The following is a 27,642-nucleotide window of genomic DNA, read 5'->3' on the forward strand; positions in this document are numbered from 1 at the left end:
CTGCTTCGTGCGCTGATATTGTGTGCAAAGGCCAAAAACAGGCATCTTTCCGAGGGATGTGGCGGTGCCCTAAGACATACCAGCCTTCAAGTATGCAGAGCTGACGACCTGGAGCCGTTTGAAAAGGTTTGCCAGCGCCACTTCGATTTGATACAAAGACAAGACGACCGCAGGTTAGGCCTTTGTACATTATGCTTTTGTTTCCCCACTAAAATGCTCCACCTTAATGCTCCATTTTTCCCACTAAAATGCTCGGTAGTCCCCCCAAAAGACACTAAAATGCTCAATAATGCTCATCATAGAGAGACCTTCTTTATTAATTTTGAACATTTTAAGGGGGTTTAAGGCTAACAAAGTGGTACGACCACAATGTATTCAAATAAGCAAAAAAGATCATCTACATGGCTGTATTAAGGTGAAATTTGAATATAGTTTTTTTCATTGTTTTAAAGTCGTCATATCTCTTCAAAAATGTTTCAATTTTAATTTTCTGTGAGAAAAAAACCTAATTTTCCGGAAATATACCACTAAAATGCTCGAATACTGCTTAATGCCTCTGCCTCACCAAAATGCTCAAAAAAGGCTACATATATTTCTCCTCTCCTAATAATTGCCAATCAGCTAGGTTTTTTGTGTTTATAGTAGAGATAATCAAGGGGGGGAATGGCACTGCAGGGCTGTCACTAAGATTTCAAGTTGCCAGGTAAATACAACAAGTAGGCGGGGAATCAAACAGCTAGGGATTTCTCTTGGTTCTATTTTCATCTATTTTCCTGTGAAAGTAGCCGGAGGCCACGTTAATAGAAGTTGGGGCAAATCCCCGGTCCCCGGTTCTTAATGACAGCCCTGTGGCACCAACTACTTGGCACCTTTTATTGACCCGTAAATAGCAATTAATGCAGGCATTTTAGCATTCTTGCTTTCTTTCTTGTCTATCCATGAGGTAACCTGGTTCCTTTACCCACTGTTACGTGCATCAGTTGGTTTCTGCTTGATGGCCTTGATTGCTTTTCACTGTGCCTCAATCCATGAAGTTCGGTTCTCTTACTCGATTGTGACTTAAAGGAGATTGTGACAGAGATGGGCAAAACTTTGATAGTAAAGCCTGGCCTTGCCCTTACTCGTCTATTCTGATTTGAGGGCGCATTTAAGCGCAGGGGGCAGTGGGAAAGAGGGAAATGGAAGAGACGACAGCAGATCGTGACTCGAACAGTTAGCATTGGCTGTATCTTTTGGTTTTTATGTAATTCTGCATAAGGCGATGAGTTTACCGATGTCATTTCAGCGATCTTTGGCAGTTTAATAACAAGTTTTTTTTATAAGCTGTTTGCTTTCAAAGATGGCATCTGGCAGAGGTGCCAATAATCTCCTCTTTTCCCTCCTTCCCGTCTTCCACGGCGCACATCTTCCACTTGCTTACCTCGTTAATATTAATACTTAATTAAGAGATAAAAGAGACAACTAGGGATGAGTTAATTTTTGTTAATTGCTAGCATAGATATTTATGAAGAGGCAGCATTTTGCTGAATTAGCCGGGATCAAATGTTCAATAATCAAACACTTTTTCCAAAGTCTCCATTAACAATAGTTTGGAAAAATAAACGAAAGTAAGTTATCACACTAACACCTCCAACTTCCGGGCCTTTGTTGAGTGCAACAGTATACTATATATCCCGAACGGTAACTGATCAGCACCATCTTGGTCAATCAAGTGACGAACTGAGTGATCCTCTACTAGAAATTTTACTCCCTGGACTGACTATACAAGGGGTGTCGACAAATCGGACAGGTACGACTGAAAGAGACAAAAAATAATAATGATAAAAATAATTAAATTATTCACAAACCTTTCAAGAACTAAAATATTAGCAAAAAAACCATTGACCTCTTTCCTTTTTTCCCTCCAACAGAAAACTTTCTCGAAAATAGACACTGTACCGACAACAATAATAATAACAACAACAACAATAATCCTTATTTTGGCCCGCAGTTAACTAGACTCTATCTTGGCAGGCCAGTCAATTTACGTGTAAGGGATATTTAATTTCTATTCTTTTATCTACATATTTGTCTATATACAAATGGGATGATATCAACTGTCAACAGTTTGACTAAAACCCACACGTCCGCGCGTAACAGGGCTAATGCTGTAACAGTTGGGATTTTGAGGTTTCTCCTTATAAAGAGTCAAGAAAAAGGACGAAATAATGGACAGGGAGCTACCCAGGGTGTTCCATTAAGAATGCTGAGTGTACTTCGAGAGAAACAATGCAGTTTAAATAAGCCCTCTTATTACAGAAGTGTTGCATATCGTGGCTAATGAGCTTTGCACTCTGATGAAGGCTGTTATATCCAGCCAAAATAAGGGGGACTTTTACGCTTAATTAATCGGGTACTTTCGTATTTGCTGCTTGTTTCAAATTTATAAGAATTCAAATAGACTGTTGAGGCAGCAGGTTAATCGATACATTAGACGGTTTAACTTAATAGAATTTACTACTCCTTGAAACATTAATGAACATTTCTGCCATGAAAAAGTGAAAACTACGAATGAAGAGGTCGCAGCTGGTAAGATCGTACAGGCTGTGCTTAAGAACAAGTATCAATTCAAATGGTCGTGTCAATCATTGGTTGGCCTTTTTGCCCTTCATCCTTTTCCATAAGTGAACTCAAAGGCAAAGTTCAAGGAAACACACTACTGTTCAAAAAAGACAGGGGAAGTTTTCCCGCTGGACTAACACTGACACTGCGTCTCCTATCACTTTCCTTACTGCACATTATTTTCTTACAGTAAGTTCATAAACAGACAAATAATGGTAGCCTTTGTACAGCTGTATGCTGTTGTAGGAGCTTATAGTTGCGTCCCCTCAACCATGACTACATTACAGTAAAGAACATTTCCCTTTCCTCAGCTTTAACTCAATCTGCTCTGCACGAGTAATTATCAGCAGTATCTCAGCCCATTTAAAGCCTAAGGGCGCTTTCCATTTGTCAGAACTGGCCGGCCGGACGATTGCCAGACCAGTTAGTTTGACAATGAAATCGGCTTTTTCCAAGAGAATTTGCTGAAAAACCATCTCCTTTCTGCACACTATTTAGGATTTGCCTGATCTGGCGGGATAGTTTTGATTAAAAATGAAATTCTCATTACGACGGCAAGGGTCTGGCCGGTCAGTTCTCAAAATAGAAGCGCCCTAAGTAACCTGATGACTTACATGCCGTTTTGTATCATTGCAATTGCACATTCTCTGTGGACCTTGTGTGAGCATGGTAATATCTGGCAACCACTGAATGCATCCTGCAAATAATGAAAACAACAAAAAAATTGAATCAGCATTGCAATTTACAGCAACAGTCTTTAGACACGTATAAACGAAGCTACTATCTGTCTTTTTGCTCTGGTGATAGGCATGAAACTGCCCTCTACCCTGCTCAAAAAATATAATGAAACCGCATCTACGACAATCCTGTTTCGACGTCCACATTCTTTTGGCCTCCTTTTGACTTAATTTTGTACTTGAATAATCAGTCATTTTCTTTTATGACAAGCCTATCATTGCAATAAACAAGCGCGGCAGATTTTCATGGTAACTGAACACAGTTGATAGAATCTCACCTCCAAGCAAATACAGCATTCGTCGTGACCTGAATCTGGTCGACATTTGTGATTTCCCTCAAGCCGTTTGTCTAAACACACATTACACACTTCACAGTGGAATGATTTGTCCTGATGAATTCTGGAAGATAAAACGGTAACATTGAAACAATTGCAGAACACTATAGCAATACTTATGCTCGCCTGATAAAACGTGCTAAACAAAAGCGCATTGGTTCTTGAAACAAAAGGTGGTTTTTGGTAAGATTAGGCCTTTTAGAGATCCAAATTGTTTTTTACATCCCAACCTCGATGCTAGGATCCTATTCCTTACTTGGAACGTGACATGGAACAAGAGCCAGATTCAATAAATTGAATGATTTTGCTTTATTTCGCTATTCGCGTTCGTCAGAACGCATCCTAATCTGGTGTTCCTGTGGTACAAAGGCAGAAATTTTCGACCTGTCACGGGCGAAAGCCGATTAGTCGCCCCTATTAATTTTATCAGGGGTATCTGGGCCGCAGGAAACTGGACTCCTTTGGACTCGTTTTCGTTTCCCTTATTCTCGTTTTCGTGCAGACGTCATGCTCGTAGAATGAGACGACCGCGGATCCATAAATTCAATGATTATTACAAGTCCTAATATTTTAGAGCAGTTTTAGCGGAGTTTTTTTGGCTGTACATATAAGGCTATATCAACTCGATACAAGGTTTGTTTCACTCCAAAATCACTTAGCTTTTCCCTGAAAAGTCATATGAATGTACCCTTAAGTTAACTGATTTGTGGAATACAAAATTATTGTTTGATTTAAGTTATAAATTTATCAATGGGAGCTTCGCTTTTAGCTGTGGCTAAATCTATATATTAACACAGGTTGTCTAGTAGCGAGGGGCGTTTATCAGAGAGGGGTGTTAAATACAAGCTTAAAATTGCAGCGGGGCGTTTATTGCACAAGAGGTGTTATTTGAGAGAGTGCGTCTATTTAATAGTTCATACCGTACTCTTAATTTTGCTAGAAGGATGTAGACCTACCGGCATATTCCACATTTTTCACAATGGTACGGATTCTTGTCCACACTGGTGAAATGTTTACAGATGGCACAGAAATAAGCAGACATTTTTCCTCCACACTTACGACACTTTGCACTGTCTTCACCAATCTGTAATAAAAATCACAAAGTAGTTTAATCAAGAATTTAGTCCCAAGTGCAAACTGGCAACCAAACCATTTACGATACCTCGTCTCCCAGAGAATTAGAGCACTCTCCCTACCCATCCCTCCACTAAACACAGGAACACAAAGTCGAATACGATCTTAATCTCATTCACAGGGCAAACATTTCTGCTCAGGTTTTTATTATTTAAGTAGATGCTTTGTTTGAAACAGAAGTTCATGCTCTAGCTAGCTTACAATACAGGCACTTAAAAATAATCTGAGCACAACAATTAATAAGGGTCAGAAAACTGTCTGTCGAGAGGTAACTAGTTGGCTATTTACAAGCACGATCGAGCATTTGAACTCGGAATAAACGAGCAGGAGACTCGAGCGCAAAAACTCGGACTTCCAAGACTGAGGCGCTGAGCACTCGGCCTTGCCGCCTTTCGGGTTTCCTTCTTTCCGGCATGGCTAATGCACATCGTAATTTTTAGGGAGTTATTATAACTCCAAAAATGGAGTAAAAATTTAAGGCAGAGGATAACCCCTTTTGGGGGGTTATTTTAACTCCTAATTTAACTCAGAATTTGGGGTCATTTATACTCCTGAAAACGAGTTCTTTTTACTCCCAGTCTGGAGTTAAAATAACTCCGAAATGGGGTTACTTTTACTCCTTACATGGGTTGTTTTTACTCTTTTTGGAGTTAATTTAACTCTGAAAGTGGAGTAAAAATTTTAGGTACAGGATAACTTCTTTTTGGGGGTTATTTTAACTCCTCAATATCTGGGGTCACTTTTACTCCTGAAAAAGAGTTCTAATCTTTAAACTCCTTTTTGGAGTTAAAATAGCTCCCCAAAAAATAACTCCACTGTAAGGAGTTAAATTAGCCCCACTAGAGGAGTTATTATAACTCCTTGAAAATTACTGTGCATTTTATCGAAACCCCGCAAAGACCAATCAAGAACAACTGATTTCGCTCTCTTCCCTTAGAGATGCCTGCAACAATAGAAGTTGACTGTATAACTATTGTATCAGTTATGGTACCTTATCCAGTCCTAAGGCTCTATATTCATTTCACTCGTAAATAAACTTCCGGCGGAAAGGCGGAACAATAAGACATCCTGGTTGTTGACCATTTATATGGGCAAACTGATAGGTTGACGGTTTGGGCAACTCAGGGCTGGTAAACTTCGTCCAGGAATCACTTTCAAACGAATTCGTGGCTCGCTCGGCTACAAAAGCTCGCGTCAGAAACTCGTGACGTCCACCTGTGGCAAGTTTAGTGTCGGAATCGCGTTTACCATTTGCGCAATTCAAAACCATAAACTGAAAAACGTTCGCGAAGGCCTCAAACTGGTTTCAAAGAAAGCTTTGAAAAAAGGAAATACGAATCTCCGTTTAGAACATGCAGTCCAGGAGTACCTTTTCGGATGTTCCGTTGCTCCCGGAAATTTTCCGCTGAAATGCCCCAAAAGTCCAACCGGATTTTCTGGAACATTTTTGTAAATGGTCAATAACCCTTTATACAAATCTTCATGAAAAGCCCGCCACTTCCGGTTTTAATTTATTTACATTTGCCGAAACAGCCAATCAAATTACTTCCGCCGCACGCATTTCCCATTTTCCATTTAGGAAAATGCAGAAATTGACGAATTCTAATATATATATATATTATCCTAAGCAAAAACAAAGTCTTGCGAGAATGAGAGTGTTCTTGGATGTTTCGCTTATTGGGGCAGACGGTTTTCAAAAGGACTACATTTTTTTTAAGTGGAAATTACGACTGTCGGCTCGTAAAAAAAGTTATAAACATCTGTAATCATTGGAAAGACGAAACGACACTCGTAAAACAGTTGAAATAACCTATAAACAAATCAATATTATAAATGCACGCCGCAGTCTGTTGTGCTGTTGTTTTATTGCAGGTCGTGAATGTTCGCTAACCTTCACTATCGAAAATCAACGCAAGCGACAAAAAAAAAGCCAAAAAAGGAAAGTTCTCTAAAGATCCAGTTGTTGACTACACCCTCTGTTTGAAGAAAAAACTCTTCTCTAGAAAGGTTTAAAATTAGAAGCGACTCGTCGAAGCATCTTTTAAAAAACAAATTGAATCATGAAAAAAATTGAGCTCCCAAACTATCGTCACAAAAAATTCTCCATCTCGTCCTTATATTTTTCCATTAAAACTGAAAATTCCGATAGGGGAACATGTTGCTTTTGTTTTGTTATGTTTTTCCCTAGAGATCCAACGTTTATAACCACAGGACTTTGATCCACGGTTTTGGGAGTTAATTTAATTGCTTTTGTTTCGTTTTTCTAAGAGAAGCGTTTTCCCTGTCACGTCATGTTGCTAGTGATTAGTGATCATACACCTAAAATCGACCATAAATCGCGGGTTATATGATGGGAACACTGGTCGACACTGGGACTAGGCTCTTTATTGGAGAAAAAGGGCAAAGAACGGGGGCCACCGCGGAGAAAGGAGCGAACCGAGCGGGGGATTGAAGGAAGAAAGGGGCGGCGGCCCTTTCGTTCGGCTCCGGTATTCGCCATTTTTACCTACCAATGAGCCTGGTCTCAGCCAATACTTAAACGAACAGCGGTGTTGTGAGAGATGCCTGAGCGGTCTAGTGGGTAATGTTACTCGGCCCTTCACGTATCTGCGTTTTGCTACCTGTTAGGACGAGTTCGGTCCCTGCGAAAAACCGTTTTTCCAATGTTTTTTTTTCGTCTTGTTTTTTCTTTGGTTGCTGTTTTTATTTCATTTACTTGTTTGTTTCCTGCACGACAAATAGCCGCGGTTCGAAAAAAAATCGAGAAAAATCTTGATTTCGTGGAAGAGTTGACAAATTGATTTCTTTCATGTTTTGTTCATAGATAGCTGTTTGGTAGATAAAAAAACCTAATGTGAGTTGTTCCCACCAAACGCCTGTTATTTTCTAGAATTAAAATACCTGGAAATTGAGCTGAGCTTTTAAAAGAAATCTCCGCAAGACGGCTGTGAAGTTTAGGAAATTTCAGGGTGGAAAAACTTCTTATTTCGAAACGCACAAACGCAGAAATTTGAACCCTAAATGTCCGTTATAGTTAATGCTTCTTGTAGGTTTTCCCATTGCAAATTGCTTTTCTAATCAGAGCGAGGTAAAAAAAAGCCAGACGGGAACAATTTTAGCGACTCTGAAATGTTGAACTCTACCTCGGCCACCCTGGGTGACGATCTATTTTGTGACTGAACGTGACACAACATTTAAACAGTATTTAAGGAGACGTCCAAGTTTAAACCCTCTAACTGCCAAATTTCCGGGAAGTAAAATGCCGCAAAAATAACTACGAACACAGAAATTTATTCAATGGCATTGATCTTGATAGTATACCATGCCAAAATGGACCAAGGCTGTTGGGGACATATTTTCCTTAAAGTTAACTCGCATTCGGTACCAAAAAACAAATATCGTACGTTTGAGAAATTTTTAAAAATTAAGAACTTGACGAAAAATGTCTCACCGCATATTTACTCCATGCGAAACTACAGAATACAGGGCCACTTATTTCCATATCATTAATCACTCCAAATAACAACATAAATCAAAGCCAGTATAAAATATCGAAACAATATGACACTTAAAGCTTAATTTTGAAAACAAGAAAGCAGAACAAATAGAGAGAAAACTGAGACAGAACGACTAAAACCGAAGTCAATACAAACTGGCACTATTTCTACATGTTTGTAAAATGACAATTTTTGCGTCGAGTTACCTAACCAGCTTTTAAAACCACCTCCTTTCGTCGACAACATCGCACACTTTAAAGCACAGCTATTTGAATCTTCAGCCTCGTAGTTCGTTGCAATACTCGTCGAAAAACAAGACCATTCCAGAAAAAATATACAGAACTATAACAGAAGCTGAGAGATCTTCGTCTTCCGTCGCCATTTTGTTAAGTTCGTTACCTCAGAGGTCCATAAAATATAGAACATTTGGGCTAGATTACAGAATACCCGTCCACTAATATTTAACCCCAGAAAGCCGTCACTGCAGTCTCGAAGTGGTCTATAATTTACATATTTTTATACACATTATTAAAACAAGGTCAAAATGTCAGTCACGTTGTCACGGTAGTAATGCAATGCAATTCTTGATTTCCATGGCGACAGTGCTTTGATGAAAAAAATTATCGATCGCCGATCGCGCTAGAGTTATGTTACTCACTTTTTTTTCGAGAAAAAGGACTTTGATAACGGTAATTCACAATAACAGTGAGGAAAAAATAATATACTTCGCTCTGCAACATTTCGAAACGAGGAAATTTAGACTCTTCGCATCAGTTGTTACACGCTTTTGATCATATTTACATGGAAAATTAAAGGCGCCTAATAAATTTTTAATCATTATTAGTTCCACGTTTTCGCTGAGCCAAAGGTTCTAAGGCATGATTAGATTAATGTCAGGTCTAAATGTGTCATTAACTCGTATCACAAGATAACCTATGCAGCAGGTAAGACCTGTTAAATTACAGTTTTTGTTTTCTTGAAAACCTGTTCTTTGCTTGATTTTGAATTATGTCCGTCGGAGGTGTCTCGAAAAGGCCCAAAATTATTTTCTGGTGAAAGGAAAAGAGTTTTTCTCTTGATGGAAAGTGTCCAGATCTCTCCGTGCGGCTTTTTGGCGAACGCCAAGAGACTTATCTGCCGAATTTCAGGTTAAAAATAGGCCATTTAGAAACTTCCACCACGGAAACCGATCATATTCTTATTTTTCTTGAAATTTTGGCGAGAACAATTTCATCAGCTTTCTTATCTAACAGGGCCCAGTTGTTCAAAGGGTGATTAGCGCTTAACCCGGGATTAAATTCAACCCGGGTTTCGTTTTCTTTTGTTCAAAAGCATTTTCATGGACAATTTTCTCTGTTATGTTCAAGAGCATCCAATCTGAACTTGCAGACAAACTTAACTTTTTAAGCCTTATATCTGACCCGGGGTTATCTTAAATAAGCTTTAAATAATAATAATATAACAACAACAACAATTTATTAAGGTATTTCCATATCTATACATGGCATTACCTATCTAATACTTATGAATAAAGTACAAATATATCATTTATAAATATATGGCAAAATAAAAAGATTATATTCTTTTCTGAAATAACATATCATGTCTGTAACGCATACATTCAAAAACAAAAGCAGCAATTGATCTACAAACAGAGGGATCTATACTATTAAAGAGAAATAAAAGTTTTGAAGTCACATCTAAGTCCTTGAAAAGTGTATATCTATCAGATATTTCACTGAAGAATTTTAAACGTAAATTGTCATAAAGTTTGCAGAAGAATAGAAAATGAAGTTCATTTTCAACTTCATTCGTCTGACATAGATAACATATTCTTAAATTTTCGGGAGTTTTAGGTACTGTGTGTCTGCCTGTTTCAATATGTAATCGATGATTTCCTAGTCGAAATTTATTGAGTGAGGTTTTGTGAAGTGGATTTTTAATCATATTTAAGAATTCTGCTTTTTTATTATCGTTCTTAAAGGTAGTATAAAAATTCAATTTTCTATTTGTTTTAAGGAGGGTAAGTTGATGCTCAGTTAGAGCATTATTGATGTTTTGCTTGATGTAAGAGGTGAAGACTTTTTCGTTGTTTTCATTCAATGTTATGGCGGTTGCGTTGTACTTGCTACATATAGTTTTTATTTTCTGCATCAAACCTGGCTGGTTGTTATCGGCCATTTCCTGGGAGAGTTGTAGACATTGTTTTGCTATGTTTTTATCTGGCATATTTTGTAAATGAATCCAAAATTTAATAATTGAGGTATCTATAGTTAATTTCAGCGGTAATCTACCTAGTTCATTTCTAGCAGCGACGTTTGGACATTGTTTATTTACGCCTAAGGACTGTTTGCAAAAATATATATGCGTTTTTTCAATTATGTCTTTTTCCCAGGCGTTAAAATCATCTTTAGTATATATGCCCCAGATTTCAGATCCATATAAAAGAATGGGGAGGAAAAGCGAATTGATGAGTTTATTGGTTATGTCAATTGGTAGTTTCAAGAAATCAAGGTAGCGTCGTATCGCAAAAAACGATCGTCGTGTTTTTTCTTTTAAGTTTATTTTACACACATTGAAGTTCCCATTTGTAGCTAAATTGATACCGAGGTATGTATAATTGTTAACAATTTCTATTTTGTCATTGTTTATCTTAAAACAATATTTGTTAAGGACTGATTTTCTACATTTCTTTTGAAAAATCAGAACTTTAGTTTTCTTTGAATTAACAGATAGCAACCATTTGTTACAATATTCAGCGAGCACAGAAAGCGCTTTTTGAAGTCCTTCGGCTGAATGGGAAATTAGAACAAGATCATCTGCATAAAATAAACAGTTCAGATGAGTTCCATTTGGTAAAATAATAGGGTCTGTGTCTTGTCGGTCAAGTAAAAAAGGGATTTCATTTAGATATAGGTTGAAAAGCATAGGAGAAAGGATACAACCTTGTCTAACCCCTTTGCAATAGTTAAAGAATTCCGTTCGTTGACAATCGGAAAACTTTATGGAGCATTTAGTTTTTGAATAAAGGTGCTTTATTAAATCATAAAATTTTCCCCCAATGTTGTACCGAAGGAGTTTATAGAATAAGCCATCATGCCAAACCGAATCAAAAGCCTTTTTGAAGTCAATAAAGCAGGTATATAATTTTCCTTTTGTAGTTTGATTGACGTACTTATCGATTAGTGTTCTTAAGGTAAATATGTGATCAGTTGTACGATGATTCGGTAAAAAACCTATTTGAGCTTCATGCAATATGTCTTGATCTATTACAAAATTTTTCAGTCTGGTATTAAGTACTGAGGTGAAAAGCTTTCCGAGACAACTATTTATACATATACCTCTATAATTTCCCGGGTCTTGCTTGTTTCCAGATTTATAAATAGGGGTTATTATTCCTTCGCACCAAGAGCTAGGGTAAAAACCACTTTGGAGTATAAGGTTAAATAATTTTTGGAGTGCGGTTTTCAAGAATTGTACGCTGGCTTTCAACATTTCATTACGAATTTTGTCAGGTCCCGGAGCTTTCCTTGACTTAAGTGATTTGACCGTAGTTTCTATTTCATTAATTGAAATAGGGCTATCTAAGTAGTTGTGAATGTTTTTCGTTTCTTCTAAACTGGAAATGTCTTCCTTTAAGGAAACAGGATCTGTATAAAAAGAAGGGGGGTCTGAAACCGAATGTAAGCGTTTAAAATGGCTAAATAGACTGTCAGCTGGAATATCGTTTTTGTTAGAGGGGGAGCGTTGTTTTTCTTTTAAAGATTTGAGGTAAGTCCAGAATTTCTGACTGTCTTTGTTTTGTATGAGGTCCTCAACTTGAGAATCTAGTAATTTTGCTTTTTTGTGTTTAACCAATTTCTTAAAGTTTTTACGCATGCTGTGATAGTCGTGTCTGAGACTTTCATCATAAGGTTTTTTATGTTTCTTGTTAGATAGTCCCCTTAAATTTTTCCTTAAAAGGGCACAGTCCTTATCAAACCATAATTTATGCTTTTTTGGTTTCTTTTGTGTACAAGCTAATCTGAGAGAACAGGCGCATATATCATTTAAAATGTTTGTAAAATGTTCCGTAGCAGAATCAATGCCTTCACTGATAATAATATAATAATAATAATAATAATAATAATAATAATAATAATATTAATATTAAAACGATTTTTATCTCCTGCTCGCTAATTTCAATGATAGGTATCTCCTAACCTTATATAATATCTGACCCTGACCTTTGCGCCGAACTATCTCTACAAATTTTCTCAATGGAGTGAATAAAATAAAAGAAAGGCAAAGAAAACCAGTTCTGGATAATCTACAGAAAGACATTTCCTTAACAGCGGCACACTGGTAATCGAGCCTTCATTGTTTATTGATTTATTTTAGTGTAAAGTGAAAATAAAAAATTACCTCCTGTTCATGCTGACAGTGAGAGCACTTCAGGTGAGTGGCGTGACAAGCTTTAGCCTCTTCATTGTCACAAGCTTTTGAGATGTTGTGACAGCGATGACATGGATAGAATTGTGTGCAACAAGGGAATCGTACTCTGCAGTGCCGTTGATAATGTTCACATAACCACTGTGATCGTGCATTGATGGCTTCTTGTTGTTGTGGCCAGTTTTCAGCTTCTCGTAACTCTCTTTCTTCTCTCTCACGTCTTTCTCGAGCTCTTTGTTCTCTTATTAACTGTTCTTTCCTTTCTATTTCTCTTCCAAACTGTTCACGTTCCTCCCTCTCCCGAAGAACGCGTTCAACAAGGGCACAAGCTTCCGCAACACGCCGTTCGAGAGCAAGTAACGAGTTGTCAGAGGCCTCTATTGAATCAGTACCAAAGTCTGTGTTGTTTAACACAGAAACTCTATTGTTGTCTGTGTCACCAAGACGTGGTTCTAAAACAGATGTGTCATGAGTAGATCTCGCTGCCAAAACACCATCGAAAGTTGTGGAATTTCCAAGCTGATACCGTGCAGCTGAATTTGCATCATCATCAATGTTTCCAGTTGTTGTCCTTGAATTTCCAAGTGTTAAATTTGGTTTCTGAGCCGGCTCATCTGAGCCCTGATTAGAAATAAAAGCTGAAGCTTCGTCATCACCAGTAAACCTATTTGCATCGTGAACAGAGCCCGTAAGCTGCTCACTTGAAAAGCTACTAAATCTTGGTGCATTATATACAGGATCCCCAGGTAGTGTTTGCGCTGCACCTGCCCATGAAGGGTCAGCAAAACTTGAACCAGTCATTCCTAGATTTCTATTTAGAACAGGGTCTTCACTTGATATAGGAGGATATGGTGCTTGCTGTGCTGACGGCAAATAAGTCTGTCCATCAAAATGGTCAACTCCTGCAAATCTACTGCTATTATGTACAAAGTCACTTTGAAGAGAATAGTTGCTGGCACCAGTTGAAGTATTTCTTGATAAATAGTTACTATGCAATGAGAACAAATCATTTCCTACACGGCCGGGCGAAAGACCTGAGTTGTCACTGAAAGGTTCCGCATTTGAAGGGCCACCCTGATGTCTACTAGATCCACTTACAAATGAATTTCCAGTTCCAATAAAAGGCTCTGTCCCGGATGCAACCTGGCAATCGCCAAAGTACGCCTGGGCTCTGCTAGATTGAGATATGTCACCGCCAATAAAGGAAGTCCTCTGCGATGGAAAGTCATTGAAGAAAGAACCAACATCAGTTTGATAGATGCTGTCATGAAGGGATTTGTCTTGGGTATGTCTCGCTAAGAAATCACCAGCTAAGCCATCGGTTATATATACAACAGGCTCCGATGGTGCTTGTTCAACCACTGTTTGTTGAGTTTCCTTTGGTCTAGCACCTTGACGTTTCCAGTCTGTTGCATCTGACGATGGTGGAGTAATTTGGCTTTCTCCATCTGAAAACACCTGCTGCTGTGTTGAAGAAACACTTCCTCCATTTGCAATACTCTGAGTTCTGGCAAGGCTAGAATCTGAACTAATTAGAGAATCTGTTTTTGTACACTCAGTGATTGTCTTTGTGCGATATGGAACTGCCATTACTGCTCCATCACAGAAATCATGAGACTCAACCACTCTTTCTTCGCCATTGGCGGCACATGCCCCTCGTAGCTGGCCATCTTCATCTGCTGGCTCGTTGCTTGGCCTTACCATCATATGAGAGATCCCTTGAGAATCCCATGAGGCGAGACTGGGGTCGCTGTAGCCAGGAGTTGACTGGGAACCATCTGACATCACTTGAAACACATCAACTTCAAAAGAAGCTTGTAAAATGCTGTTAGACATTGGTGGTGCAGTCTTGTCAGAATTTGCTGACAAATCAGACGAGCTGTGACTGGAATTTGACCTAAACATAACATCTGAAGGGATGGGTGACTTAGGACTTTCCTCGACCAGCACAACATTTTCTACACTCTTACTTGACGAACGTATGTCACTGTCTTCCTCAACTGAGCTTCCACTGGATAAAATTGATGAGCACTGGCTTTGACCATGATCTATTTCATCTGCTCTTGGTGATGTACCATTTTCATCACTGCCTGTAAGTTCAAAATAATTTTTTGAGGAAGGTGCATAATCCATCTGTATCTTCATTTCAGGTCCATCTGTCTGTTCATCCAAAATGTTGTCTTGTACCGGGGCAAATTTGGCTGAATTGGAAGCATGGTCTGACTCAACAGAACTGTTTGATCCTATAAAAACAACAAAAAAAGTATTATGCGATGTTAGGGGATTCTTTGTTCTGATTTGTAATATAGAAAAATAAGAGCCATACATCAGATGATTCGCTCAATGTAAGAAGCAAAAAATGCTTTAAACCACAAAGGAGGTGCCTTTATTTTGTACTCCATCAACAGTTGTGATAATTTTGGATTATTGCCATTTCCATCGTGATTTAGCGTGCTCAGCATGAGCAATCAGATTTAAAAAAACTGTAATTTAAAATTTTTTTAGCTCATCTTAAACAGCATTTTGCAGAATTAGGAGAATGTCTATGATTTGGTCAGTAGACCATTTACACAGTTGTGTTCAGTGCTTTAGCCTTTGAATAAATGGACTGATGGAGGTGACCTTACATTGTTACAAACCTTCCTGTTTTCACATGTAAATAATCTTGTAAACAGACTTGTAAGCATGACAATAACGAAATCTTCCAATGAAAAGCAAGAAGGCTTGTAACAAAACAAGCTCACCTCCAGCCTGGCTTATATTAAAAGGCCAGGGCACTTAACATACTTCTGTAAAAAATTATTTCCCATTCTGATTTATTGAGTTTCTATACTTGGTCGATCAATATATACAATTTTATTTTCAGTTGATGACTTGCTAGCATGCTTGGAGCAAGTGGTAAGTTTGCTGTAACTAAATTAGTATAAAAACAGGCAGGGCCCTTACACAATTTTTTTCATGGTTTATCATGGTGCAAAACAGCCTGAAATCACTTACGCTAATCCCTGGAGAACACAATAATGAAAGGGGCTGATATAACTCTCGCCTTTAAGCAACATCTTGCATGTAATTTATTGTCAGTACTACTTTAAACCTCTTACAGACTTCTTTTTCTTCGGGAATCAAGTAAAATAATATCTACCCCCTTCTCCATAGTTTTCTACGATGAGTGCAACTTTATATATAGGAGAATAATTGATGAACAGTCGGCCAACAGACAATCCACAGTCAACTTACAGGCAGGGTTCCATGTAGGATTTCTCGTTTGGGGGAGAAGTCCTGAGTGGCCAAAGGCCACAAGCTTCCTAGGCGGGGGGGGGTCCAGGGGCATGCCAAGACAAGAGAAGACAAGACTTTACTTTATCCAAATAATTTAAAATCATAACACAAATTGCACACTAGTGGAACTATAATCAATGTTAAGCTAAAGAACTAATGATCTTCTTTTCTCATAGCAGTTAAATACGTTTTTTGCAATTAACTTTTGCACTGGTTTGTTCTTGCTCGGAGGGTATATTATTGCCACCAGGGGCATGCATGGGGGGGGGGGGGGGTCCAGGGGCATGCCCCCCGGAAATGTTTTGAAATGAATACATGCAGAGATGCAATCTGGTGCATTTTGAGACAAAATTTGAGAAATGTTACAGTGGTATTTTATTTTAAAATAATACTGCATGTTCCTTGTCATGTGTCCTAAGACAGGGAATACAGACGGACACCTAAAAAGTACCTGAAATGGTCATTTCTATTGTTGCCAACCTGTATTAACGGAATCTTGTAATTAAATTCCACCACCCAACATGCCACACATTGCCTCGAATTGCAAATTTTTCGATTTTTACATTTAAAAACTTGAGTTGACGAACTTATTTGATTAGTTTCACTGTACTGTATTGTTTTCTATTTCGTTTTGTTTGTACAGAGCTTGTTTCACTCATCTGATTTCTTCAAATTTGAGTTGCAATCTATGTTTATGGTGGTACTATGATCAATTGGTTCACTTTGATAAAGAAATCAATGCAAACGTATATCGTCATAGTCTCTGGGAGTATTGTAAACGTTTCCACTGTTCATTTGAATGGCATTTGACAACTCATATGACGTTATCTATCGAAACCTGTATTAGACGGACACCCTGTATTAAGTGGACACTACAGCATTCCCCGAGGGTGTCCGCTTAATAGAGGTTTCACTGTACTTACTTCATATGCACTGACCTTGTGGTGTCTGGATGACTTTTCCGATGCAGTTACTTATACACTATAACGATCACGAAATGTTTTTTTTTTTTTTGGGGGGGGGGGGGTGGGGAAGCTGGGCATTTTGGGGGGGAACCTTCTACCCCTCAAATACCCTAGATAGAACCCTGACAGTCAGTCCCAAGAAGGTGTTCTTCCTTCACAATTAACCATTGTTGAATGTTATATCATTGCACAAAGCGATAGTACCCTTACTTCAAAATAAACTTTTTGATATAATCATTGGTTTAAAGTTGATGAACTTTCTCTGACCTTTTCTACTCCTTGATAGGGGTGCATGAATTCCAAGTTTTTCCACAAGATCATATCGCTGAATTCCACCAAGCAGTTGCCCAATATAGTTTAAGGAAAACAATCCATTAGTTTCCAGTTCTTCAAACAGTTCAAACGCCTCTGTTATACATGCAAGTCTGAAACCATTGACTTTGCTTTTGAGCAAAAACTTGATCTTTTTCATTTCTGTAGATGATAATGAGTTAGAGATCTCTAGGAGCCTTGAATGCAGGAGGAGACCTAGTGGAAGGAAAATCAAGAACTTTTAGGTTATTGCAAAATAATTATTGTCCACTAAGAATAACACCTAGACAAGATCCGGTATTTGCCTGAATATATACACAAAAATTGTATACAGATATTATGACATTCAGTCACTGGACAATGTTCGAGGGTGAAAAATTACTGCATGACATTAATAACCTTATTTGTGGTCGACATGATGATTTTGCATACATGCGGTGCATACATCTGTACAATGTAGCCTTACAACTTTCTTTAGTCATCATCATCAATCATCATCAATCTTTATTTATACACGAAATCGTATCATTTTACATGGTCTTCCTAGGAATCGTGTTTAAAACTAGACTAAAATACTAAGACTAAAAGACTAAGGAACTATTGACTATAATGTTAAAAATACAAAAACTTACATTATGAATAATAAGAGTTACAATGGGTCATGGTGTATTAGAAAAATCTTTCCCATGAATTGAAGTTTTAAAAACATTTAAACTAGGCAGTTTTCTAATCTCTGAGAGAATCTTGTTCCACAGAACAGATCCTCTGTAGTGTAGGCTCCTCTTGTCCCTTTAACACCGTGACCTGCAACTGAGACATACACTGGGCACCCTTTGAAAAAAACATTGCTGGCAAACCTGTTACCTGTACACATTGTCCATTACCCCTTTTTTTAAAACCTTTTTTAAATGCCTCTCCCCCCCCCCCCCCCCCCCCCCCCCACAATGGCCGGAGGGTTTTAGAAAAGACAGTTTTTCACTGTTTCATGAAGTCTCATGAAATTTATCGCAGTTAACAACAAGGAGCACCGTCTCTTGTTGTCTGTCAGCAGTCAGTTTGGTGGCTCAAGTGTGGTCAGTGTTGCATGAGCTCTAGGTGCTTAGCACAGCATTTCCTGATGGCCACTTTCTTCATTTACCAATTTTATTGTTTATCTTATACCCCCGCCCCCTCACCCTTTTATTTTTCCACTGATGAATAAGAGTGATAGGTACCTGGTTCCATTGGCATGGGGGCTCATGGCTAAAAGGCACAGGTTTACCAGCCGTCGGGGTGTAACTCTATTTAGAGGCTGGCTTTGCCTCCTCCACTAAGGGAAGCAGTTCTTTAATATTCTCAGCACCAAACACAAGTTAATAATGGCAATAGGACTGAGTGGAGTCGTCCAATTTGGTCTCTAATCATACAAGTGATAGACAAAATTGGATGACTGCATGGTGGGGGTCCAATTTGTTAAATCACGAGTATGATTACAGACCAAATTGGAGGACATGGAGTTCTGTTACCAATTAATCATAACCAAAACAAAATTTGTGATATTTTAGGCTGCTAGCAGTGAAAAAAAAGCCATTTACATGTGACTGCACAAGTGCGATGGTGCGTACTGTCAAAATACTTAAGTAGTGCTGAAATCAGGACAGTTGATAGCCAACGACATTTGAGAATTTTGTTGTTGTTACGAAAAATAGTTTAATCACTTATCAGTACATCTCTGGCTTACCAGGCTCTTGCACTGCAGTTGCCCCACCAAGAAGCCTTCCACGGCGCTTCTCTTTTTCTTCAAGAAAGAGGTATCTCCCTAGGTCAGCTTGAAGCTCTCGTTTCTCCTCCTCACTCTGCTTCAACTTTTCTTCCAGTTTTCTTATCTGTTGTTCTAATTCATAATGATCCTTCTGAGAAGCTGCCAATTCATCCTCTAAATTGGCCAGCAGAGTTCTAAAAAAATCCTCAGTTGCAGCTCCTGTGTCAACTTTGTCTAAACGTGCCTCAGACAATGGTCCTTGAATACTCTGTTGAGGTTCTTCAACCTTTGAACTTTGATTAGCACATAAATCTTCAACATACTGAGTTGTCAAGAGCTTGATGTCATTACCAATACTTGAGTCCTTGTCCTTTGAAGCAATATTCTGTATTGCAGCTTTCTGATCAGTAGAACTTATCAGCACTTCCTCAGCTCCATTGATGTTTTCGATAGTGAATGTTTTTGACGGTTTAGTCTCCTGTGTTTCAGGATGAAAACAACTCTGTTCTACATTTAAGCATTCCTCGTAACTTGATTGTGAAAATGCACATGCATCAACAGACAGTGAAGGCTCCTTTGGTAAATTAACAGACAGTCTACTGCTCTTTGTAATTCTTAATGGATCATCAGACAGGTGTTCTCTGGATTCACAAACATAAATTACATCAGAAGAAGGATCTGCCTTGCATTTCTTGTCAAAAGATGATAAGCTCTCACATGGGGACTTTGTTGATGTGAATTGATTATAGTCCGCTAGAGGGACCGTAGAAGCAGTTGTAGGCACTGAGTTCAATGAAGATGAAGTAGCACTTGAAAAGATCAAACTTGAAGATAGACTGGAATCATTTGAAATGTCACTGCCACACACAACAACATCAGTTGACCATGTTCCACAGCTGTTCAATCCTTTCTCTCCATATGATACAGGTCTTGAGTGATTTAAAAGGTACTCCAGAAGGCAAAGGCCAACATCTACATAATGAAACTTGTCACGGGGATAGTACAAAGGGTGGATGATGTCCAGATTCTGTTACAGAAAAGATTACACATTATTACTTTTATCATGCAAAAAGCCTGCTGTTATAGTTAGTATAAAAGCCTTAATGATCTTAAGGTAACTTAATTGTACAACTTTCTTGTTACTGTGCCTGATTGTGATTGGTTTTGGCAAATAAATTTTTCTATATTTTGTAAGCAACTAATCATTTAGTTAATAGACCTTCTGTCCATACCACCTAGAAGTAGGACTGCAATGATACACTGGTGCATCGGTGAATTGCGATAATTATTTCTTGCTATGATACGAACATCAAAATCTGAACAACATATTATGATATTATGATTCTTCATCAACATTCAGAAATTACTGTCTTTAATGATTCCTTATGCAAACCCAAGCCCTTTTATAGTTATGTATATTAAACAAAAGAACAAGAAAGTTCCATCCTTGCTTCATACAGCTTTGCATGTTGCTTCCAATCCAACATGTATTTTTCAAGATGGTGGCACACACACGTGTGTACATTGTGTAGTTCCAGTGAGTTGAAAGCTGACACAGTCTTGCGCGCCCACAGGTAAAACACGCTATTTGTCGGAAAATGTCTTTCTGTGTTGGTGGAACAGCTAAATTAGAACCAGCACCATCCTCATTAAATAAATAAATAAATAATGATTTGGAGGTAGCACATCCACAAAGTGGTTCTTCATCTACCTGATTCCTGGTCGAATTGGAATTTGGAAATGCTGGTTTTTGAGGAGAGAAGAAAACCGAAGTACCCAGAGAAAAACCTCTCGGAGCAAAGGAGAGAACCAACAACCAACTCAACCCACCTATGGTGTCGACGCCGGGATTTGAACCCGGGCCACATTGGTGGGAGGCGAGCGCTCTCACCACTGCACCATCCCTTGCTCCCCACTTACATCAAAGGTGTTGAAATGATTTGGATTCAAGGTATTTTATGATCACAAAGGTGTGAGAAATGTTGCAAACGAAACTGTAATCTGTCGCCATTGTTTCTCGAAACTACGATACACTGGCTCAACAACCAATACAAGTTTTCCATCGTGCTCTGTTAATGACAGCGTGTTAATAATTTATTACCATGTTTTGTTATGAATGGAAATGATTTCAAAGCAGTTTAGTAAGATTACATCACTTGTCAGTTATGTATAATGATGTATCGCATTGTGTATCGTATCGTGGCACCTGTATCGAGATATTATCGTATCATGAGAAAATGTATCGTTGCAGCCCTACCTAGAAGTGAAAGCAACATGTAGTCTACTAAGATTGTCATTTCATGCAAGACCGGAAATATCTTCCAGATCCTGGCAGAAAATGAGCATGGTGGGTATAATGTGATTGGGTGTAAAGAAGTCAAATTACATGCAGTACACACTTACTAGGCCCTAGCCATTCATATGGTGCAAAACCTCCATGCTGTGTCCTGCAAGCTGAGGTTTCCCTCTTGCAAGGGTTTTAGCAATTATAAAGTCATTTGCATCGCTTGTCAGTCATGTAGTTGGGTTTCTGTGGGGGCGTAAACAAACCAACTACGCAACTGAAGAACTTTGCAAATGCTAAAAGCTATTTTGCTTTCCAGCATGGTGGTTTTGTAAATGTAACAAGTGAATGACTTACAGTGTACTGCAAAGGGCAAATCATCTTGGAACCTTAACTTAGTGTTAGATGAGGTTAAATAAATATTTATTTAACAGAGTTAACAACAAGGAGCGCGAGCGTGGTCAGCGGTCGGTCGTTTGGGCTCAAGCGCGGTCAGCCTTGCTTGCATCACCTCCATGTGCTTAGTAGAGTGTTTTCGTGGCGGCCATTCTCTTCGTTTAGCCTTTGGATCATTCTTTTACCCCCGTCCCTCTCCCCCTTAATTCTTCCACTGTTAATCAGTGTGACAGGTGCCTGGTTCCATTGGCGTGGGGGCTCATGGCTGGAGGGCGTGGGTTTGCCAGCCATGGGGGCGTAACTCTGTCTAGGGGCTGGCCGTGCCATAGGTGGAAGCCCCTGGACATCCCGGGCACCCACCTCCACTCAGCGACGCAGTTGTTAATAATAACACTACTACTACATCCTTCAAACAATGTTAATTCAAACTTACTTCCAAGCAGACAGGAGATTTGAGTGGTTGACACCCCTGGTGAGTTCGTCTGTCTTGTTCACCTAAAAACTCATGTGCCTCACTGTGGTGGGTGAGTGACCTTCCACTGCTCTCATCAACCTGCAACACAATAACCAATAAAATAATAATGCTAGAGTAGGATTAGATGAAATACCAATAAGGCCATGAGTAACTCTCGAACTAAACGTTTATGTCTCTGTTTCACAAGAAAATTAAAGGTGTTTCACAACGGAGAATCTACAGGTTTATCAAAAGTCACTATATGGGATTGTTTCTAATGATGTCATTAATAAACTGTATCACGGGTGTCTCTAGCGGTGAGTACACTAAGTTGCTCTGGAAAATGTTTTTATCCTCAAGTTACCTTTGGTTGTTGTCAGTGTTAATTATTAATTTGGAAAAAGTAAACATTCCATGTACATGTAACACTGAAATACAATAAAAGTTAGAAAAAAAGAAAAAGACAAATTTTAGAAGAAAAAAAAAATGCAGAAAAGCCAAAGCCATTGAAGATAATATTAACAAGGGACTGAACCAGGACCTGGCTGCAAACTACATGCACTGTATCTTGTTTGCATGTTTAAAAATCATTTTTATTTTTGTTAACCACTCTGCCAACAAATCTAACATCACAATAACTTTGTCCACCTGTGCAACTTGCATGACTCCACAACTTTTAGAAGCAGCTGACCCCTAAGGGAACTAATGAGATGTATTTTCCATAAACAACTCTATCTGTTGTGTCAACACAGCTTGTCCACTCATACAAGTTGTGAAACATAATAATATTATTTTCTACTTCTATCATGTCTACAGTATTGGATATGGTTTGCTTGTAACTACACAAGTATCCTTTTTATTCTTACATATCATTACATTTCAACTGACACATAACCACAACACCATGCACTGTATTAGACACTCACATTCTGAGCTTGGGTAACCAGTGGTATTGCACGTCCCCAAGGTTGTAAGAGAGTTGGTCTTTTGTCTTTTTTCAAAGGTTGAAGTCCTTTCGATGAGCCTGAAAGAAAATCATTTGATGACTAAACTAGCAGGTTAAATCATACACGGGGTAAACAAGGAGGGACTGGGTGAACATGCAATGAAGATGATGTGAACTGCGGAAATGCAAATTTCAAATGAAGATACATCTATGATCATCACAGAGGCAATTGCAACTTATTGCAAATTAACCCCCCCACCCACCCTCCAAAAAAAAATTCAGGACTTCATTGAGATTTGATAGCCTCTACGTTAGTGCTGTAGTGCTCTACCAATTGAGCTATGAAGACCTAGACATTGGGAGCAGGCCAATTTGTTGAATTCATCTTAACCCGAGAATGGAAATAATTATGTATCCAAATTTTGCACTCTTTAAAGATCCCCTTTACATCTCCCTATGTTTATAATGCATGCTATTTTTTGACGTTCTCCTTACAGACTATTAAGGCAACTTCAAATTATATTGTATAACTACTGTGGGCAGTTAAAATAAGAGACCTTACATAGGGCTCTAAATATTCCTTACTTTGAGTGATGTTAAGCATTGTTTCAATGAGTCTATTACATTGATCCTGCCAGTTGTACATTTTTGCATAAGTTTTACGTAGGATTCTAGACTCCAAAAGTCTCATGTCCCTGTCTTTGTGACGGATAGCTTTGATTGCACTGGCCCAGTCTTTAGGATCTTCTGAGTCCACCACACAGCTTGAACCATATTGAACTTTCTTTAAGGCCTGACCTAGACCAGAGTTCCCACTGACCAGCACAGGCAGCCCAGCAGATAAAGCCTCAAGGGCAGCAAGTCCAAATCCTTCAGTTCGCGAAGGCATTATTGCAAGGTCTACTTCACAAAATAGTTGAGCTAACTCCTCTCTGCTTCCATTAAAGCAACGTACAGTTAGTTGACTGGGATCAATGCCATAATCGAGTAATAAATCTTGTACTTCTTCCTCTTTTCCACTTGGTGCACCAACAAACACAAGTTTATAGTGCTTGTCTTTCAACTGGGCAACAGCACGAGCAGCAATGTCATATCCTTTCACCTTGAATTCTTCATCATCCTCACATCCAAACACTAACACTTTAAATGTTCTTCTCTCTTCATTGGCAAGCCTTACTTCAGCAAATTCAGAGAAAACGCCTGGAGTTAGACTGAAAACATTTTGATCCTTTCCACAGGCACGAAGGTAACCTGAGTATTCTTCAAAAAGCTTGGGTCCCACTGCTACTACTTGATCAGCTAATTTACAGAGTTCAACCTCCACTTGGTGCTTCTCCTCACCTTTAGAAATGTGTTTTCCATATCCTTTGTACATTCCAATTTCTTCTGGAGAAGTATGTACCACCTGAACCCACTTGCAGTTATGATGACGCTTAATAAACTGCACCTGCCATCCAAGAACAGCTCCGTGTCCAACTATACAATCCACAGTATGGTGTTTTGGTAGAAAGGACAACCAGTCAACTGGGTCATATCCTGGCATTTGTTCTGCTTCAGTTAGATTTACACCAAATTGACTTGCAGCATCTTGTTTATCTTCTTCACGGCAATGAGGGAGATAAACGCTGACCTCCAGGTTGGGGTTCTTAGCCAGCTGAATGGCTAGCTCTCGGTTGAGGGTTGACAAACCTCCCTTTGTAGAGCTCCATTCAGAGCTTAACAGAGTTACTCTCAGTTTCCTTGTAGAATTGGAAGCTGTTTTGCTTTCTCCGTCTGTTATTGTTGAATTCCCAGATTCTAAAGTTAAACTACAACCAACTGGGTTACAGTTTACACTTTGACTACAGTTACCATTCAAATATTCTTCATGGCCAAGAACAGATCCAATGCCTTCACAATCCAGCAGCATGGGGGTCTCAAAGTTTATGCTGACAATTTCTAATAATGACTCAATGGTGACAGTCAGAGCATTTCTTACTGAGGAACAAAGGCAGTTTGCACCTGATTCCTTAACAGAGCAACATTTTACAATGACTGAAAGATTCCTAACAACAACGATTAAAAACAAATTTTGAGACTCTTGAACAATGACTTTAGCAACATTTTCTTCTGGGGAAACATCAGAAATTACTTGTACATCTTCTTGGAAACCCTTAAGTGCCAAATTTTTACCCAAATTTTGGCTCAAATAGTCAAAAACAAACTCTGTCTCACACTGGTTGACACATTTAAAGGAAAAATAAGAGACATGTGGTACAGATTGCACACCAAAGTCCACAGAAGATTGCCAAGATGTCAAGTAATCAAAATCATCACACTGTTCTTGTGATTTTGTTAACTCCAGTTCAACCAGTAAAGGGAGGCAGTCAAGGTGACTAGAAAAAGAAGAAATGTCTGCTGAACCTGGGAGTTCCAAATACAGATCCTTTCCTTCTTTGAAACCTTTTCTAAACTTTGGTTGCAGAAATAGCATTTTTACACTCTCGCGAAAGGAAGAAGTCATGCTGTTGATTTCTTTCATATCCAGACCTCTACCATGAATCCTCAAAAACAAAGTAAAGGGTGATTTTTCTGCAGAGGATGACAAGAACATTTTGGAATCGGTGCCATTGTCATTGTCTGCTCCTAATCTATCAGGCAATGAATCAAATACATGTATAATTAAGACTGCAGGTCGGTTAAATGAAGCAATCTTGTGAGTAAATAGAAACACATCTTGGCCTGCAAAATCCCTCACATTAATTTCATCTATTTCTTCTTCTGTCACACAGCTCACAAGTTTATCAAGATACTGGATTCTCCTGTCACATCCTTTCATGTGCACCAAATTAACAAGAGAAATGACCTGCGCTTTCACGAATGAAGATCTGCTTCTCCTATCATCAGCTGTGTCTCTGTAGTGTAGGAACCAGTTTTCGGATGTAAGGCTTACTGTTTCCTTGCTGCCTACATAATCACAAATGGGAACACTGTTTTGGACATCAATAAAGCACTTTTCTGCCTCTTTCACCATGCCCAAAGAGTGCTTTAAGACCCCCAAAAAACTGCTCCAAAACATGACATCAGAATGATTTAAACTCATTCCAAGATTTATCATCACATCTATGCCTTTCTGTATTTTCTCAACAGCTGACAAACGGAACTGTTTAAACCTCTGCAAGATCATTCCTACTTGAAAGTATGCATTAGCTGTCTTGAGAGATACCTCACCACAGGACAATTTGAAAATAGTTTCTGCTTCTTGCAAGGTTTCTTGGGCTTGCTGAAAATTCCCCTCTTCAGTATAACAGAAGGCAAATTTCAAAAGAATCTCCCCTACTTCTGGATGAATGGGATTTAGCTTCTTAAAGATTGTCAAGGCTTTATTTAGGTACTCTAAGGCATCTTTGACATTGCCCTTTAGCAAAATACAGGAACCCAGAATACTTCTGCAAAAGGCAACTGAGTGGTGACTTTCTCCACAATAAAAAATCAAGATACCTTCAGCCTGTTTCAGTGCAGCCTCAGCATCATTAAGCCTTCCAGAGCCATGCAGGAAGCTGCCCATTTGGTATAGTAATAATCCATAGAGAAAACTATTTTCACCATGGACAAGAAGGAAAATACTTTGCAATTTCTTTAATAACTCGCAGGCTTCGTTGCATTGACCAATACTGCGGCAAAGCTTTGCTGCATTGATAACAATTCTTAAGAGCTCAGCATCCATTGATATCTTAGAAGGATCTGGTTTAGCCAGCAAAGCAAGTAAACGGGAGATAAAATCTTTCACTTCTTTGGCTTCAATTTTTTTATCCATTCCCTCAAGCTGGATTTTCATCAATTGCCTGGATAAAACAGTTGTAGCAGCTTTGTCAGCACCTGGGATGTCAAAGTGAACAGCAGTTCTCAGAATCTTCTTCAACATTTGGTGGTTTCCAAACTCTTGTAACATATTAGTAACTCTTCCCAGCAACTTCACTGGTAGTTGGGCATCATTTGTTGTTCTCATAGAGATGTCATGACACAAGGAAGCTGCAGTGGTAGCGAGATTGGCCACTTCTTTGTATTTACCCAAGGTCTTCTTCAGAACTGCTTGGTTCAAAGTAATTACTGCATCTTTAATGTTGTCCTGATGTTGACAGTAAAGTTTGGCCATATTAAAACAATCTTGGCTTTCCTCATAAAGTGCATTTTCACTGAACATCACCCCAAGGTTATTCATCAGAAGGGGAGCATTGGGATAGCATTGGTCACAATGCTTTTTTATGTAGCTTTTTACCATTTCCGATGAAGTTTTGTCACCTTGGGCAAATCCAAAAGAACTTAGGACTGACATATAGTTCACTGGGTTTAGATTGTCATCCTCAAAGCGAGTTAGAACTAGGAAATCAGCTTGGTTATCACTCCATGGTTTCAAAGTGGTCTCCTCAACATGGGAAATCAATGATTTGAAGGTATTTCTATCCTCCTGGGAAACAGCCAGGTCACCAGGAGCAGTTAGAAAATTTTTAGCCCCCTCTTTTGTAACACTGTTCACACATCCACAGTGGA

At 38.8% G+C, this 27,642-nt stretch overlaps 1 protein-coding gene across 1 annotated transcript; it reads right to left on the reverse strand.

Annotated features, from left to right (window-relative positions):
* Window positions 1–302: 302 nt before the first annotated feature.
* LOC140938898 (uncharacterized) lies at window positions 303–27,642 on the reverse strand. The gene is made up of 10 exons (XM_073388459.1): window positions 23,698–27,642; window positions 23,093–23,190; window positions 22,146–22,265; window positions 19,012–20,059; window positions 17,247–17,507; window positions 12,709–14,978; window positions 4,630–4,757; window positions 3,617–3,737; window positions 3,216–3,298; window positions 303–1,795 (listed from the first exon to the last, which is right to left on the reverse strand). The coding sequence occupies exons 1-10, from the start codon at window positions 27,425–27,427 to the stop codon at window positions 1,744–1,746; spliced, it is 7,911 nt and encodes a 2,636-aa protein (XP_073244560.1). The 5' UTR covers window positions 27,428–27,642; the 3' UTR covers window positions 303–1,743.

Source organism: Porites lutea, chromosome 1, assembly GCF_958299795.1.
Source record: "Porites lutea chromosome 1, jaPorLute2.1, whole genome shotgun sequence".
In the NCBI taxonomy this organism is placed as follows: domain Eukaryota; kingdom Metazoa; phylum Cnidaria; class Anthozoa; order Scleractinia; family Poritidae; genus Porites; species Porites lutea.

Excerpts from the sequence above, each read along its gene's own strand:
- LOC140938898 (XM_073388459.1), bottom strand. The coding sequence starts at position 27,427 with ATGTCAGTCCTAAGTTCTTTTGGATTTGCCCAAGGTGACAAAACTTCA. Across the intron at positions 4,758-12,708 it reads ACTGTCAGCATGAACAGGAG|ATTGGTGAAGACAGTGCAAA; the intron begins GTAATTTTTTAT and ends TTTTTATTACAG. Across the intron at positions 1,796-3,215 it reads GCAATGATACAAAACGGCAT|TCGTACCTGTCCGATTTGTC; the intron begins GTAAGTCATCAG and ends TGTCTCTTTCAG.